The sequence below is a fragment of the Echeneis naucrates genome, chromosome 14 (genome assembly GCF_900963305.1).
Source record: "Echeneis naucrates chromosome 14, fEcheNa1.1, whole genome shotgun sequence".
NCBI lineage: Eukaryota > Metazoa > Chordata > Actinopteri > Carangiformes > Echeneidae > Echeneis > Echeneis naucrates.
In genome coordinates this window covers 1,370,300-1,386,682 of record NC_042524.1, presented here as the reverse complement: position 1 = coordinate 1,386,682, position 16,383 = coordinate 1,370,300, and the positions used below count along the sequence as shown (strand labels likewise).

Sequence of the window (16,383 nt, the reverse complement as noted above, 5' to 3'; positions counted from 1 at the left end):
ATTACCTCCCCTCCTCCACCCAAAGACTCACATTCATTTTCATTCACTTCATTTTAGTTAAACCGGATTCTGTTCGGTTCCGTTTGGATTTACTGTCAATCTGGGTTACGTCGCTGCGCAGCTGAAAGGAGCAGCCCGTCTGTTCAGGTTACAGCAGCATCCAAACTGGAGTCGACAAACATCCCTACCCATTTTTTTTTTTTTTACGTTGTCACCTAAAGACGACGGTCCAGTCTTACTGGTCATTTAGGTCATTTAGAGACTATTAACAAGTGAATATTTGACTTTTATGTACATTCAGCAAGTAAACCTTCACATAAAATCCAGTTTATGTTTGTTTGGGGTGATGAGAAAATATAAAAAGCCTTCGACATGGTGGCAGCTTGTTTTGGCATCAAATTCATACAAGACATTAACACGCGAAAACATTTTTTAAAAAAGGAAGGTTTGACGCAGAACTTAAGTAATTCCATCCATCCATCTTCTACCTGTGCCTGGGCCACACCTGGGCCAACACACAAAGACAAACAACCACTCACGCTCACATTCAGACCTACGGACAATTTAGAGTCACCCGTTAACCTGGACATGATTTCTTTGGACGGTGGGCAGTAACCGGCGTACCGGAGGAAACCCACACGGGCGGGAACCGAACCCGACACAATAATTTAATCCAAATAAATTAACAAAACGCTCTGCTTGTTTTTCACAAAATACTGACGCACAACTTTTCCCATTTCAGTGGTGCTTTCATACATAAGAGGGAGCCAAGCCAAGGAACGCCAGAAAAGAAGAAAAAGTGTGTCACCATTTCAGCTTTCACTGCAGACTTCAATGTAAATGTAAACATTCATTTTGTCCTTTTGCTCTTTTCTTCCATATTTAATATGGAACAATCCATGTGACTACTCAGTGAAACGAACAAAAGAATGCCTGATTACAAAAACAATCGATTGGCCCGACCTGATGTGATCGACTCCAACGCTTGAAAAACATCTAATTCAACCTTGGTTCAAAGATCGGTGGGTGAATCTGTGTGGTGCGTTATCACACACATCTCCACCCCCATAAAAGCCTGTGTGAGTGGAATTCACCGTGTACAAAATGGAGTAGAAACATCATTTTGGTGCTCCCCTGCTGTGCGATCTGCCGCTCATCATCAGACAGATGAGCTTCCTGTTGCTGCGAACAAATTTCTTCTCCAGACTCTTTTCTGCTCAATCAATATTCAAGGTGCAGCATGAACCGGCTAATAGGGCATAGCAGGGACTACACCAGCAGCCACGCAGCCCGTGTTTTATCTCCATCAACTGTTCAATCATTAATTACAAAGCGCTGTGTCCGATATGTGACAGGCTGTAATGGAAATTCATATTTTATTGAGCAAAACATTCAGAGAGACAGAGGCAGAGGTGTGGAAGAGGCCAATTTCACCTGCATGAGTGATCACTAATTAAGTTTCATGTCGCCTTTGAATGGTCCATTCATCAATTCATCTAATGTTTGCTGATTACAAAGTGTCTCTTCCCGGGTGGAAATAAACATTATGAGTTCCACTTTGAAGGCTTTTTTTTATTGATTTGCAAATGTGAGTGTGTGTTTGTGTACAAACCGGAGCACAAACAACAAGTTGGCTTTAGGATTAAACCCACGACGTCAACATATCTTTCACACTCAGCTGCATCAGCTGGATAAAACGCCGGTCCAGCTGATGCAGAAGAGATGAGCGGTCACTAACTTCATTTATTCTTCATTTGTTCCAGAGGACGGTCTGTTCGACGCTTCGCTGTTTTGGAGTTTCGGGGTTCAATCTGAAGGGAAGGTGGTGAGATATAATGTCTGACTTCCAAAGGACGCACACAACAGGTCTGAGGAAAGTGGCTGGGTTTGTTACTCGACCACCAGTTTACCATTTCAGGTACAGCCCCACGCTACACACCAAAAATAACGTCCACAGTCGACAGCCATAGAAACAGATACTAAGGAAGGAAGGCACTCAAGTCTCATCTGCACTCGAGGAAGGGTTTCTTTGCCCCGCTACACTTTTTTTAACCTTCTTTTTACTTTTTTTTTTTTTACATTTTGCTTTTTACTGTTGAAACCATCTAATCATCTTGTACCATCTGCCACTGCTTTTAGAAAATGTCTTACACATGGAACCTAACCAGACTTGAAAAGGTCCTAAGCATGACAAAATGAGAGCGAGAGAGAGAGAGAGAGAGAGAGAGAGAGAGAGAGAAAAGGAAGATCACAATGAAAGGAAAGACTACAGTGAATGGAAATGCCATGCTAACCTCTGAGGCGTCACCTTTTGGGGTTTTATTCTTCAGGAGATTTATTTTTGAAGAAAAACAAAAAAGAAGAAATCTTCTGAGGGGAAGAATTCAAAGCCAAATCACAACAAAATATCAGCGACCTCAAAAATTTCTTTAGCAGCAGAATGAACAATGACGCAGAGAAATCCAAGTCTTGGCTGTGGTTTTATGTGCGTCTGTGTCATCTGTCTGAAATAACCCAGGTGGGCCTCCACTGAATCAGTACCACTGGGGTAATGCTTTGTATTGCCCCAAGAATGCCCCGGGCCGTCCTGCTGTTTCACTGCATCCCCAATGCCGAGCCCAACGTATGCCATTCATGTTCAGGCTAAGCATTAAATATCAACGAAGTATCTGTCTGAAATGTCTGAATCCACTCTACAATTCTTTTGAATATGCATGATGTGTAATTTTTTTTTTATTCATACTAGTTGATTGAATTAAATTTTGTAAAATGTGTTCGTCTGCTGTTTGTTTTTTGAAGTCTATGTACAGTCATACATACACCTGACGTAAGAAGCTGGTGTGAAACTCGACTTCCGCAGATTTTAGCTCTGACTTCAGCTTGATCCCTGAAGGAGCCGGTTCATTTGGTTATTTGTGTTTGTCGTCCTCATTGATCTGATCCATCTCTGCACTCCTTCACGTTTGCTCAGTGTTGCTACTTTCATATTTGGAGCATTCCCTCGTGAGCAGCCAATGATTTTCAGCTGCTTTCACATCTGTTGTGCACGATGACAAAGAAGAAGCTTTTGTTTAGCGTGGAGGAAAAGCTGGTATTAGCAGCAGAGCAGTGAATCTGATAAGAGCAGAGCTTCCCATTCCTTGTGTGAGGAGGATGAATCAGACCATCTTGGGTCAATACTTCACTCCTCCTGCAGAGAGAGTCCACAACTGCTCAGAGTGACGACGGGAACTTCTCCTCTTCTGTGTTTTTTTTTTTTTTTTCCTTCCCTTTCCTGGTCTGTCAGATCACAGGCGGATCTACCTCGACCCCCAGAGACACAATTACCTTTCCCGTTCTACCTCACCCTCTGCTCCCCCTCCACCACCTCCAGCCACTTCACAGACAAGTGAGTCTGGCCTGGTTCCCTCCCTCCCTCCTTCCCTCTTCAAAGACTATGACACTTTAACACAGTGCTGCTGGCGTGATGGAGCAGGATGGAGAGATGAATAAGTCCGACAATAGTCCATTCCCAACTGAGAATAATAACGTTTAAATCAGGAGACTGTGCGTCATCTGTGCAGCAGGTTATTAGGTTCTGTTGCTAGGCGACATCCGGTGGTTGCAACAATGGAGACAGGAGTGAAGGGGAAATGCACGGCGGGTCAAGAAAGCACAGGAATGGGACGCTGGAGAGCTGCATTCGATTCCCACGTGAAAGCAGCAGCTTGTGTCGGCCACCCTGTGATCACTAACTGTGCTGTTAGTGATCATCTGAATGATGATTCTTTCAAAACGAACTCAGCATCTTTTCTAAAACCTCACCGGGCCACGGCGGTACAGTAAAACAGATCTGCCGTCACAACCATCTCATTCAGATTAAAGGACTTCTGTTCAAGGTTCAGTCACTTATTCTTATTCGGGGCAGAAGAACCCGACAAACAGCTCGAAGACCGACACAATCTTTTTTACACGTTGCAGTTCAAATATTTTCTACAAAGACATCCACCAAACACAGAGGAACTTCTTCATCATCAGCATTGTCGCACTGAAGCTCAAAAACAGAGGGCTCGAGGCGCAAGACCTCCAGGCAAGAGCTCCCGTGGTGAGTTGCTCTGAAGCTTCCTCGAAGTGGAGGCCACAGCACAGTCCATTATCTCCCAAAAGGAGTCATTATCCAGAGTCCTGCTGAGACAGATCGAGCAGCCAGAGGACCAGAGAAAAGCCAGGACTCATCGAGTCCTCCACCTCCTGCAGTTTCAGGCTCTCTGCTCTGATATTGATGGATTGTGGTACGAACATGGTATAAAATGTGAAGATCGCCTGCTGTTTTCATGAGCCAAGCAGATGAGGGCTCCCAGTCCTTTTTGATTTTAGCTATTAAGTCAAAGATGAAAAGGGAACAGAAGGACATGAAAAGATTGTGCGATAAAGAGTGCAGTCTTGTTTTTATTTGTGTGTTGGTTTGTTTTGTTTGTTTTTTTTTTAATTGTAGGAGAAATGAAAAATTACAAGGCTGTCAAAGTGCAGCTGCTGTTTTATCAGAACCCACCCTTCCAACAAAACGCCGCCCATGTACGAGCCAACGACCCATGCATGGCCCCGTTTTATTTCATCCAAGGCCTTGGGATTGGAAATTTAAATGTCCTTACGTCCTTTGAGGGAAGCTGGTCAATTCGGAGAATACAGTGTGATGCAATTACAACTTTTCGGTAACAGCTGAGAAATTTCCCCTTTTCCCTGAATATTCTTGAGAATTTATCTGGTCTGCACAGAAACTCATCCACCCCTGGGACCAACTGGAAACGCGACTGTGAACCAGATCTGATGCCTTTTGTGCGGCTCAAAAAGCAAACTGGTTCCAATATGTTTGAACCTGAAGAGTGGAAGCCAATCACACGCTCAGGTGTAACTGGGAATATATTTTTTTTAACTCTCTCCCTCTCTGAAGCTGTAGCTCTATATCTGCTGTTATCTGCGTGAACACACACGGTACACTAACAAATTGTAGAAATACGAACAGGAAAGTACACACTAACTGGACAGATACACTCTCAGTATGTGCACAAATGAGAAAAAGGCCTGAGTAACACAAACTAAGTAGGGCAAACTGCACAAGTGAACACAACCACACCTCCAGCCCAAAGCAATCCTGCTATCACCGGGCTACAGCCGACTGAGCCTCCTAAACAGCTGAGGGATATTAATAAATGTTGGCGGATGCAGCTGGGAAACATGCAGATATCGCAAATTCGACTCATATTACTGCTGCTGAACACTTCAATACATTTGCACACACCGCTGCTAAAAGAGGCCATGTTTTTTTTTTGGTTTTTTTTTTGTAAAGCCTGTTAAGTACATGAAATGAGGATGACAAAAAAAATTCTCTTTGTAATCACTCTGAAACGGTGATCAAACTCAGTGCTGCAGTGTCTTTTTGTTTTTTGTTTTGCTTTTTGCTGTCGAGGTTCTCTCAGTTGTTTCAGGTGCAGTCGAGCTGCAGTTCTCTTTAATTTGAAGAGAAAGGTGGGATTTGCTCTCCTGAGATTATTGAACCTGAAACTGTCGATGCGATTCAGCAAAGACTCTAAAATACTTCATCATTTTCAAAAACGTAAACCACAAATTACACCCAATAAAGTTGACGCATAACCAAGATGTCACAATCAGGTCTGTGAGCCTCCAATTTATAATGTAGCCGTCAGCCATCCTCTTTTTAAACCAAGTGAAGTGGAACTGGGGACGAGCGAGAGATGGATGTCCGTAGTTCCGCCCTCTAATCCACCCAGTCGGTCTATTTTTCCTTTGTTTCAAGAATTAACATCTCGTACTGAAGACTGAGATCACCAAGTCATCAGGAGTTTACTGAGGTACTAAATTAAACAGTTTTTGTTGTTCTGAATGATGGAACTTTACAGTCTAACTTTGTTGTTCTGTCAGAGTCAACAGAAGTGATTTTATTCCAGTTACAGTCAAAACAGGGATCCTTCTCCAACCTACTGCCAGCTCACAAGCTACGACTCCGGCTGTCTGCTCAACTGCTGAGCATTCTGAGTATTCGTTTACAGCTGTGTTGGAACTGCTGCAATCACAGCCTCCGCTGGCTCCGGTCCAAAGCCCTCTGAGCTCCTTATCATGTTGGAGGGAGAGGAAACCGGGGTGGGGGGGTGACATGGAAGAAATGCTGCATGGTGGCCATTAAGTGCTGCGCAGTATTGGTACCACCAGCGCAAAGAGCAGCCTCCTTTCCCGTCCGAGCTAAACGCAGAGCTGAGAGAACAAGCAGCCATTTTACGTGCCAAGCAGAGAAATAGCATTTTTAGCTCAGTGTGCTATAAAGTCTGACCGTTTTGTGTTGTGATAATCACAGGAGATCCACACCGCAAACACACACCCCGCTTCTCCATCTATTTTTCTCTAAACTCATTAAAAAAAAAGGGACATTTTCCCATACACTTCAATACAATCCGGATTTCAGGCTCTTTTGTTGGCTTCACTTCACAGATAGATACAGTTAAAAATGATGTCATGTTGTTAATCATAATAATAAATCCCCCGAAGTGGGACAGTTTCTGACTGATTGCTGATCTGATGCTGTCTCTTTAAGGACGTGTTTGAATCAGCAGGTCATGTTTCAGGTTTAGGTTTGATTCACTGAAAGAGAAAAAATAAAATTTGAAAAATGCCCGCTGAGGTGTGAATGACGGTTTCACTTCTGAGCTGTTTCAGAGATCAAAAGGACCATTAAACACCTTCTTTATTTTCACACCTGCCTGAGCGAGTTCCTGTGATGATTCTAAGGTTTTAAATATTTCATTCATTTCCTCACTAATTCTACTTCAGTTTTCTCTGCTGCGTTCGGGACCGTCACGGTTAATTAGATCCAACTTAATGAGGGCGTCATTACAAACAGCGAGGTGACTTCCTCACAGCATCCGTCATCCGTTGTTGTTGTCGTCGTTTTTGTCATGACAGGTAGCGGGTGTGATAACTTTGTGGTCACCAAACCAACTGAAAGAGGTTGGAGCTGATGTTGAAGGAGACCACGTTCAGAAGAGGAGCATCTCTTTGTCTTCATTTCAGATCCACAGTCACATGACCGGCAGCAGCCCCCCCCCCCCTCTCTCTCTCTGTGTGTGTGAAGGTCTCTCTGTCGGCAGGACTCAGAGTACAGATGAGTGACCCGTCTATGCTTGTTGCTGCCGAGTTTGGCTCTGCTCAACACGGGGGCCTCCTAAAAGACAGATGTGGCTTTCAGCAGCTCCCCCTGGCCTTCCTCCCAGCATCCTCCATGATGTACATGCCCCCCCCCAGTCTAGAACAGCCCCGCTCCGCTCCACTGGGCCGCAGAGACTACACTACAGCGATCAATTCTCAATATGGTTAAGAGGAGCAAATCAATTGGTTTAACACAAAGAACTGTCAGTGTGCTGCTGAGAGGCCATTTTGGTTTTAAACAACACGGAGAGGAGCTGGAATTCTGACTCTTCCGTACGAGCATGTTTCCATTTTCCAGTTTGATCGCTGATAAAAGGCTCCACCCTACCTGCTGGCCACGCCCCCTTCAATCAGCCAACTCAGCTCACCTGTGTGTCACTCATCAAGCCAGAAGAAAAGCACCTGCAGCTCACTCAGTCTTTGCTGGATTGTTCTTCACCTTCTCCTCAGCAGCAGGTCAGTTTTCTGTCTTTGTCTTGTCCGCAGTGAGCTGCCTGTTCTGGTTCTGGTTCTGGTTCTGATGTTCTGTTTGTGGTTTCCCATCTTTGGTTTTGACCTGCTGACTTCCCTGCTCTGACTTCACTTGTTTCTGTGCTGGTTTGTCTGAACTGATCTCTGGTTCCAGAACTATTCAGCTGCTGCCTGTTAGAAACAGCACGTGTTGAAAGCTGGAAAACGTGTTTTTAAAAAAAAGTTGCAGGACCGAAGGGAACAGCTTCTGACCAGGCCAGTCTCATTTTGGCCGGACCTTGGCGGTCTGCACTTTCTCTGTGGGACCACACCGTCATAGACCAGATCCTCTGAAGGATGCTTCTGAAAGCACTTTCTCAGCATTGGCTGATCTTGTGCTGTCATAGTTACAACAACATGGTCTGAATAGAACTGCTACACGACCGCAGCTCTACTGTGTTTTATCGGCCCACTGGACGTGGTTTTTGTCGCTTTATATTTCCCCCCCGCCATCATCGTAACCGGTTGATGTTTCCTAGCAACAAAACCTAACCATAAGCCATAATGACCAGAGGACCAATGGGTTCGCTCCTTTTTCCTTTCGATGCGTGCGCGGTGTCGGTGATTGGTGTGATCTGATGCAGAGGAGCAAACTGCTGACTCTGGATCTGTAATCTGTGCTCATTACAAATAAGTAAAAACGCTCCAGGACAAACAGAAGTCTGGTCGTCATAAACGCCAACAAGGAAACAACTAGAGAAAAGGCTTCTCGTCTTCCTGTCTGGGTAAATAAAGTAAAAACAATCTGTATCTTTTCTTTTTATCAATTTCCATTCTGTTTTTTCCAACACAGCAGGACAGGAAGGAGACTGCAGCTCAGTGTTTCTGATCTCATTCTGATGGTTTAAACTGCGTCTTCTACAAGTGAAACAGACAGAAACCAACAAGGGGAAGAAAATATCTGCAACAAACGTCTCAAACAAGACTTATGTGGGGAGAAGAGAGGCTGAATGGGATTAGGGTATTGATTCTTATTTTATTTTTTATTTTTTTTTATCTACTTCAGTGAAGCCATAACAGCCCGCTGGGAGCACTCACACTCAGAACACAGTAACAAATATTGTTCCTCATTTGTTCTAATGAAAGTTTACAATGAAGGAGATGAATGTCTGCCTTCCCACAGCGCGCTGACTCCAAAATAAAGTGCCGGCTGATGACAGCCTGTCCTAATATAGGTGTTTCACCGCCGGTGCACAAGTGGGAGATTCTTCAGGATGACAAAACTCCACTTTCCACCTTTGTCACACCACTCAGGTCTCATGACTTGACATTTTCCAAAAGGCCAAATATATAAAAATTAACCCGAGCTGAGCTGATGAGCTGGCTGATGAGTCACAGCACAACCAAACATCCCAGTGCAGCAGACGGTTACAGTCCGAGCCGGCTCACACCACGCTGAGATTCTGCCCCCCCCCCCCGTATCCCATCAGCATATATGTCGCTTTCAGGCATATCAGCCAGAAATGTCACACAGCAGCCACACTGGGTCTAATCACCTTCGAGTCAGCCATCAGTTTACAGCATTCAGACACTGAGCAACCACGACTTCCCGGAAAACCACGAGCACAAATATGTTTTCTGCCGTAAAGGACGAGCCACAGCATCGTTTGACGCTCTGAGAACATCACAGCAACTGGTCAAGCTTTGGGAGAGATTCTGGTCTGAGAGTTCAAAATGAATTCTGATACACACACACATACAGTACAGGCCAAAAGTTTGGACACGCTTTCCTATTCATTTGAATGAGAAGGTGTGTCCACACTGTATATATTTAATCTTCCCAGATTTTATAAACCCCACACGACTGTGGTCCAGCGTCATGTGTCTTTAGTTCCATCCACCAGCCTCCAGCTCTGCAGCCGTTAATAAATGTAGCACTTCATTGGCTCTGCACATTTTCCAGCAAATAATTACATTCCTGACAAAGCATGTTCAGTATTGCATTCCATTGCATATAAATGTCATTTCTAGACGTCACGGTTGCTCGACTGAGCTGTCCAGAGGCGACGGAACCCTGAAGCACGAGGGCTCGACAGAGCAGAAACCAACTTTCCATTAAGCCCTCCACACTCCACAGCAACAGCGTCCATCCACGACAGCTCTACCATCCAAAGCTGTTCATAAGAAGTCAGCAAGCCTACGGTGACGACAGGATCAGGGGGCAGCACTCCTTTGGATAAATGTTCAGACATCCTTCCACTCTTCCTTCGGTTGGCTCTGCTGTTGTGTAACAACATCAGCCAGAAGCCTTTTACAATTTTGGAAACCTGCGCATGAAATAGACTCACCAGGAGAACCTGACCCCAACCTTTTCCTTCTGGGCATCACTGCAAGGTCAGAATGTTCAATTAAACAGAATAAATATGATCCCAACGCTCTGAAGCAACTCACTAATGAAGATAGATTAAATTAGCCTTTAAGTTGTTGTTGAAACCTTGAGGGATATTACAGGCAATCTATGCAAAATATCCTTTTAAAATGATATCAAATGAAGCAGAGGGTTAGAGCGCAGCGGCAATCTATTTTAATTTTCTACAAAACACGACAATGGGCCTTGAAGGGGTTCTCTGGTATAAATGACTTGGGACTCACTTTGGAAAAGGCTGAAATTGAAAAAGTAATTGTAAATATTAGTGACTTTCAGAGTGAGACAGCGGATCGGCTGACTCGACACAAACTTAAATAGGTGAATATAAGACGCTGTGTCAGAATCGATCCACAAATTTATTATACAAAGAAAAGACCTGCTTTTGTATCATGCATTATAACTTATGCCATCATAAATTCTAAGTGCCTGCTCTGGTCTTCTGGGGAGAAATTCATCTGAACCTGCTGCTGTATGTCACTGAGGCTCAACATTTGACTTCAACAGCAGCACATACATCTAATCCGGATGCTGAAAGTTGGAACTTGTGCATGACTCATGCTAAATGAGCTGCCTCTTTCCAGTGTCTGTTTTACCTCGGTGCCTGCTGAATCCGTATTTAATCCCTCAGACAAATTGAAATCGCTAACATTCTGAGCTCACTCGAAGGGGAAAAGTGCTTGTTTCATGGTTTCGTTGGAAATCAGATATGGAGTTCAGGGTAGCTTTTCCCATCTCATATGTGCAGAATAAACAAACCTCCTGAACACATCTTGGCGTGCCCATCACTCCCACCAGTGGTTTCAAGGCAATTCCCCGCTGAGTGTAAACACCAGCAACAGGACACAAAGCACTTCATGACTTTTTCATGTACACTGGTGAGCTAGTTATAAAAGCCATTTCTAGATGACATAAATTATTTAAAATAACGAAATACTTGCTGGTTCAGAATGAAGATCTGCTGCTTTTACTCTGGTTTATGTTGTTTATAGGTGCACAGACAAAATAAGCAGATCAGCCACGGTGTGTGTTCTCATCATTCTTGGCATTTCAAATACTAAAATTCTGAGTTTGTCCTCGTGTCTTATGCAGATAACCGGGGGAAGCATTAGTCGTTCCCCATGGCAACAGTAACATCATGATCAGTGAAGGAAACCGACTCCTGTTGCTTACAATAAAAAAAAGACGTTGCCACATTCCATATTTCATTTAGGACTAACTGACAACTCAGAGGAATGACTTCACTGGGAGATGATCTGATGTCTAACTTCTTCAGCGTCTCCACAGCCTCTTCGACGACGACAGTTCTAAAATTAAAATATGCCATGTTCCCTCAGTAAGCAGTTAAAATAGAGAAGAGTTGAAATGTTTGTTCGCTTCATTTCCCCGAAAAAACTGAAATCCTCAAATCCCTGCTGCCGCTCTCCGTGGTGCTGAACCGGAGCAGCGGCGCTCTCCGTGGTGCTGACTGAAGAAAGTCCGCCAAACACAGACCGGGAGGGAAAACCGGATCCCACCGCCGGTTTCCTGACCCCCCCCCCCCCTCAAATCCTCCTCGAGCTTCCCGCCTTACCTGGATCGGGTGAACACCTCCCGGAGCGTCCACCGCGTCGGGCGAGTTGTCGAAGACCCGGTCCCGGTACAGAGACCACAGCCCGACGTTCGGCAGGAACAGCAGAGCCGCTACGAGCAGCCCGGCGACCTGCAGCAGCCTCTTCTCCTTCCGCCTCATCTCTCCTGGAGCTGGGGGGACAGGAGGACAACGACACCGGGGGGAGACGGCGGCTGGTGGGGGACGAGGACGAGGACGAGCCCTGGAGCCGGCTCCTCCAGAGCGGAGACAACTTTCGGTGTGACTGCTGGGGTGGGAAGTGTAGAGGAGGAGGGGAGGAGAGGGGAAGGGGAGGGGGGGAGGGGGGGGAAGGCTGCTTTCAAGCTCGTTGTAACATCCACACATCCGGTCATGACTTTCAAAATAAGACGCCCCCCTCGGCCGTAGACTCGCTCGTTGCTCTCACTGTTTTCAAATACAAAGGCAGCTTCGATTGTTTCCCCACTGGAAGACTCATCACTACAGATAAAATGGAAAGAAGGAGCTGGAATTCATGACCTCAAGAAAAAACCAGAGCTATTTTTAACTGAACCATAATTTACAGACTGAACTAAACTGTAAGGAGCCACAGAAGGCCGGACCATGAAGAAGATTTTCCAGATATTCTCTTCTGTATTCATCTGGTGGAGGGCAGGGTGTTCTGCACTCTTCATGTTCAGCCTCTCCTGTAAATGGCACAATCGGTGCTTTTGTTTTGAAAGCTCAGACACTTCTCCTCTTGTTTTCTCATTTTCTATGCAGAAGCTTGATGCAGTCTCTTATTTTGAAGGAGCACTTGGCGGGATAATAGAGAGAGATGCTCAGTGTCAGAACGCAGAGTTTATATAAACTGGGAAGGAAAAAAATGGAACCATCAATGGAATAACAGTATGAGCAGATAGTTTGTTTCATTTTGGTGTGAAGATCAATCACATTCGCCACGAAGAGGCTCTAAAGGCCATCGGTGTCCTGTGAAGGAGCAAAAAAAAAAAATATCCTCATAAGCTTGTCCTGCTGGAGTCAAAATGAAAATGGCAATTATTCGATTTCTATGACCTTCTGATCTAAAACGAGATTTGAAAATGAAGCTGTGCGTTTCACAGAGATCTCAATAGAGAAGTGATCTGATCTCATTCATCTGCATGTCTGACAGGTTTTCACTGTCAAGACAAGCTTCGAGTTTTCAAACCCACCAAAACGACACATGGTGTTCGGTTGGTTCGGTGTCTGTCTGGCTCAAAAAGAACAGCTAAGTTGTCGTGCAGCTTCCTTTTGTGTTCCAACACAAAGCAGCAGCTCAACACTCTCCCACTCCGCCCCAACCACCTGCTATGATGACCATTTCTCACTTGACTGCAAGAGCTCAAATTACAGGGTTTTGAATTTGATTAAGGGAGAAGTAGGCAAACACTGTTTTCATGGTTCTGTTTGTGTTAAATATAGTCTCCACTCTTCAAATTACAGCAGTTCTCTATGGCATTGAATATTCATGTCACAACAAGCCACTTCAATGTTTTTTTGTTTTTTTTTTAAACACTCTAAATGATTACTTATTAAGAGGTCAGCTCGCAGAATCTCAATAATCTGCCTCGTTTTTATTGGACCCTTCTAACTGAAAACAAACTTTCACTTCTATTTGTTATGATATTTGAATCATGAAGCCAGTTGTTGGATTCATCAGACCGTTTCATTATCTTGTTTGGATACCTATTTCTGTAAAAATACTGAAGGGTTCTTACGCGTAATAGCTAAATGTGCCATGGTGGTCATGGTATCTCATGTTTGTATTTCCGTCGTTGCTCTCTGGAGACAGCGGTGACGTCTTCCTGTTTATTTAACCTGATGCAGCACATTTTATGGCTCAGTCCATTGAGACAGAATGATGGTTCAGTAATTGCTTCTCGGGGAAGTCGCCGCCCGGCCTTTTCTGAATGAGCTCTGCTAATAGCTTTCAGCATGGAGGAGTTGATCGGTGGTCTACCATCAGAAGATAATAACTCTGGTATTTCCTCTGCTTTATGCTGGATGAATTACCTTGATTTTTTTTTTTTTCTCCCGCAACCTCTTTCATATCCATGCTGAGGCTGCGACAGGAGCAGGAGGAGTAAGGAATCGTAAATCCCCTCTACATTCAGAGGTTGCGAGGTTTATCCATTAATCATGCCAGAAGACGCCGAACAGATTGAATTGTCACAAGTAAGGCTGGTGCAGATGGAGAGAACAAGAGAGGAATGAGCTGCTCTCTCTCTCTGTGCCTTTTTGAGCATCCAGAGCGGGATTAGCAGGGAGGAGAGACTCCATCGTACCCCGGGTTCAAGTCCACTCTGTTAAACAATGTGACTAATCTTTAGTTAACCCGCACTCATTCTTCCTGCTCTGTATATATGTTCCTGTCAAATACAAGGGTTAGAGGAGATTAGGCTGACGCTTGACTGGTTTGGGAATTAGGATGTGTTCAATTTGTGTGTGTGTGTCAGAGGTTGCAGAAAAAAAAAGAAGGCAAATCGGCTGCCACTCGTAGCAATAACGGATCACAGAGCGGCAGCAGAGGTCAAGTAGAGGAGGTCAGCATTTCCTCTCCTATAAGTGACAGTCAGCCTTTGAAACTAAGACAGGAAAAATTACTTTCACAAAATATCATTTATCTGAATTGGGGAAAACAAACAAAGCCTGTGTGAACTCTCACTTTTGTGTCAGACATCAGATGTCAGTGCAGCATCAGAAGGATGTTGGACGGATGTGTGACAATCCGTTCGACTTTGGGTTTCGTTCCCGTCTACGCTCTCTGCGTTTTATCCGTCAAGATGACTAAACTTTGAGGTGACATTGAAATTCAACCAAACCAAACGCCAAACGCAGATGTCATCCTCCGTTCAAACAAAACTGAGCAGCAACAACTGGTGAGCTATTTTTTTTTATCTCAACTATGATACCAATCCACACAACACTGCACCACATATTTCTAACCAGCTCCAGCTCCATGAACGGGGATTTATGGCTGCAGTAAAGATCTGTCTGCAGAGAAGCAGGAAGGCCCCGGCCAATCTTCTCTCAGATCTCTGGAACTGGGTGAAGGTCCCTCCTGCTTCAACGCTCCCCCATCATCCCAGTCCCTGAGAATTCCACCATTGACTATCAGAAGCCCCCTGTTGGACCCCCCCGTGCAGTTTGGTCGGAGCTGCACTGAATCCTGCACCACTTTGCCTTCGCAGGGACGCACGCCAGGATCCTGTCTGTGGACTTCAGCTCGGCTTTTAGCACGTCATCCCAGACTTCCTCCACCAGAAGCTCACCCAGCTCACTGTGCCCGCCCCCACCTGTCAGTGGATCACCAGCTTCCTGGCTGACAGGCAACAGCAGGTGAGGCTGGGGAGCATCACATCCGGCACAAGGACCATCAGCAGCGTTCCTCCCCGAGGGCTGTGTTCTCTCCGCAGGCTGTCACTCTGACGAACACGCGAGTCAGAGCACTCTATAAATAACACACGGTCTATTTAACTCTGCACTGTCAATTAAAATCTAAGGTTATATTTTTAATATTTTATTCTTATCACTCTCTCGTCCCTCTTATTTGATATTTTTTCCATCATTTTGTGTACATATTTCCTTGTAGATATTTTTCCCATCTGCTTGCATGCTGAGAGTGAAGTGAACCGAATCTGAATCAGAATCTGTTTGTGATTCTGATTCAGATTTTGAGGTTAATATTTACTGGATTTGCGTGTGTGTTTTTTAATGAATGTCATTGACAGTGTTATTCAATCGCTGTGTGTGAATGCACATCCACGATGGAAGGAATAAAAACACATTAAATCAATAATATTGCTGACACGGCTTGGGGACGGGGGGGGGGCTTCCATAATGAAACTCCTTTGCTCACTTTCAGTTGGCGATAAAGAGGCTGCAAGAACACTCCATTCACGATTTATGTGTGAAAGTGCCCTTTCTTAATGCCATGAAAGGTCAAGAAGTGGCAATTCACCAGAGGAATTATCATTGCACATGGCATGACTGCCGCACTGAGTGGAGGAGCGGAACTGAAGCAGAATTGTTTTATGGTTCCCCTTCTCTCTTATCAGCTGATGCTTTCTATATAATTGCTCAGCTTTTCTGGCTAAACGCGAAGCACAGTAATCTATCACGGGGGGGTAAACACGGGAGACTCTACCTGCCTCAGATAGACTCTTTTGTGCTAGTGCCGGTTTTACGCTTGTATTTTTATTTTTTTTTCAAGGTCAACCCAGAAGAGTGGCCTCTTTATTTTATTTCGCCTCCACATGTGGAATCTGCTGGACGAGTAAACAAAGTCATTTACAGTCTTTCACACACTGAAGGATTGTGGGTATTTTTGCATTTAGCCACAGTGGAGTTGAAGCTCTAGAGATGGTCGTGTTAGTCCGGACTCAAACATGGATGCTGGCGGTTTTCTGGCTTTGGCTTCGTGCTGCGGTGACATTTTAAATGTTTAGTTTGTGGCAAAATATGTTGACAACAGCCAAGAAATGTATCATTGACATTTATTTTGTCCCGAGTGCCAAAATAGATTAACCTTTTCTTTTCCTAAACTGAACCCAGTAGTCCGATTCTTTTTTTTTTTCCTAAACATCTTAGTAATCATAGCAATGAAGGTCGAAACTGTCATCTTAATTGTAACACAGCTTTTATAAGCATGCTAACAAACTTAGCCTGACAACACTGGCTGGGGTCGTAAACGCTTCAC

General features: G+C 44.6%; 1 protein-coding gene across 2 annotated transcripts in view; it reads right to left on the bottom strand.

The window, feature by feature from the left end:
* LOC115054255 (polypeptide N-acetylgalactosaminyltransferase 10-like) overlaps positions 1–11,917 on the bottom strand; it is a 47,625-nt gene extending 35,708 nt beyond the window's left edge. For both annotated transcript variants that reach the window (XM_029519381.1, XM_029519382.1), the window contains exon 1: positions 11,646–11,917. In XM_029519381.1, coding sequence (XP_029375241.1) covers positions 11,646–11,804 — 159 coding nt within the window. In that variant the 5' untranslated portion in view covers positions 11,805–11,917. The remainder of the gene's footprint in view (positions 1–11,645) is intronic.
* Between the last annotated feature and the right edge of the window lie 4,466 nt (positions 11,918–16,383).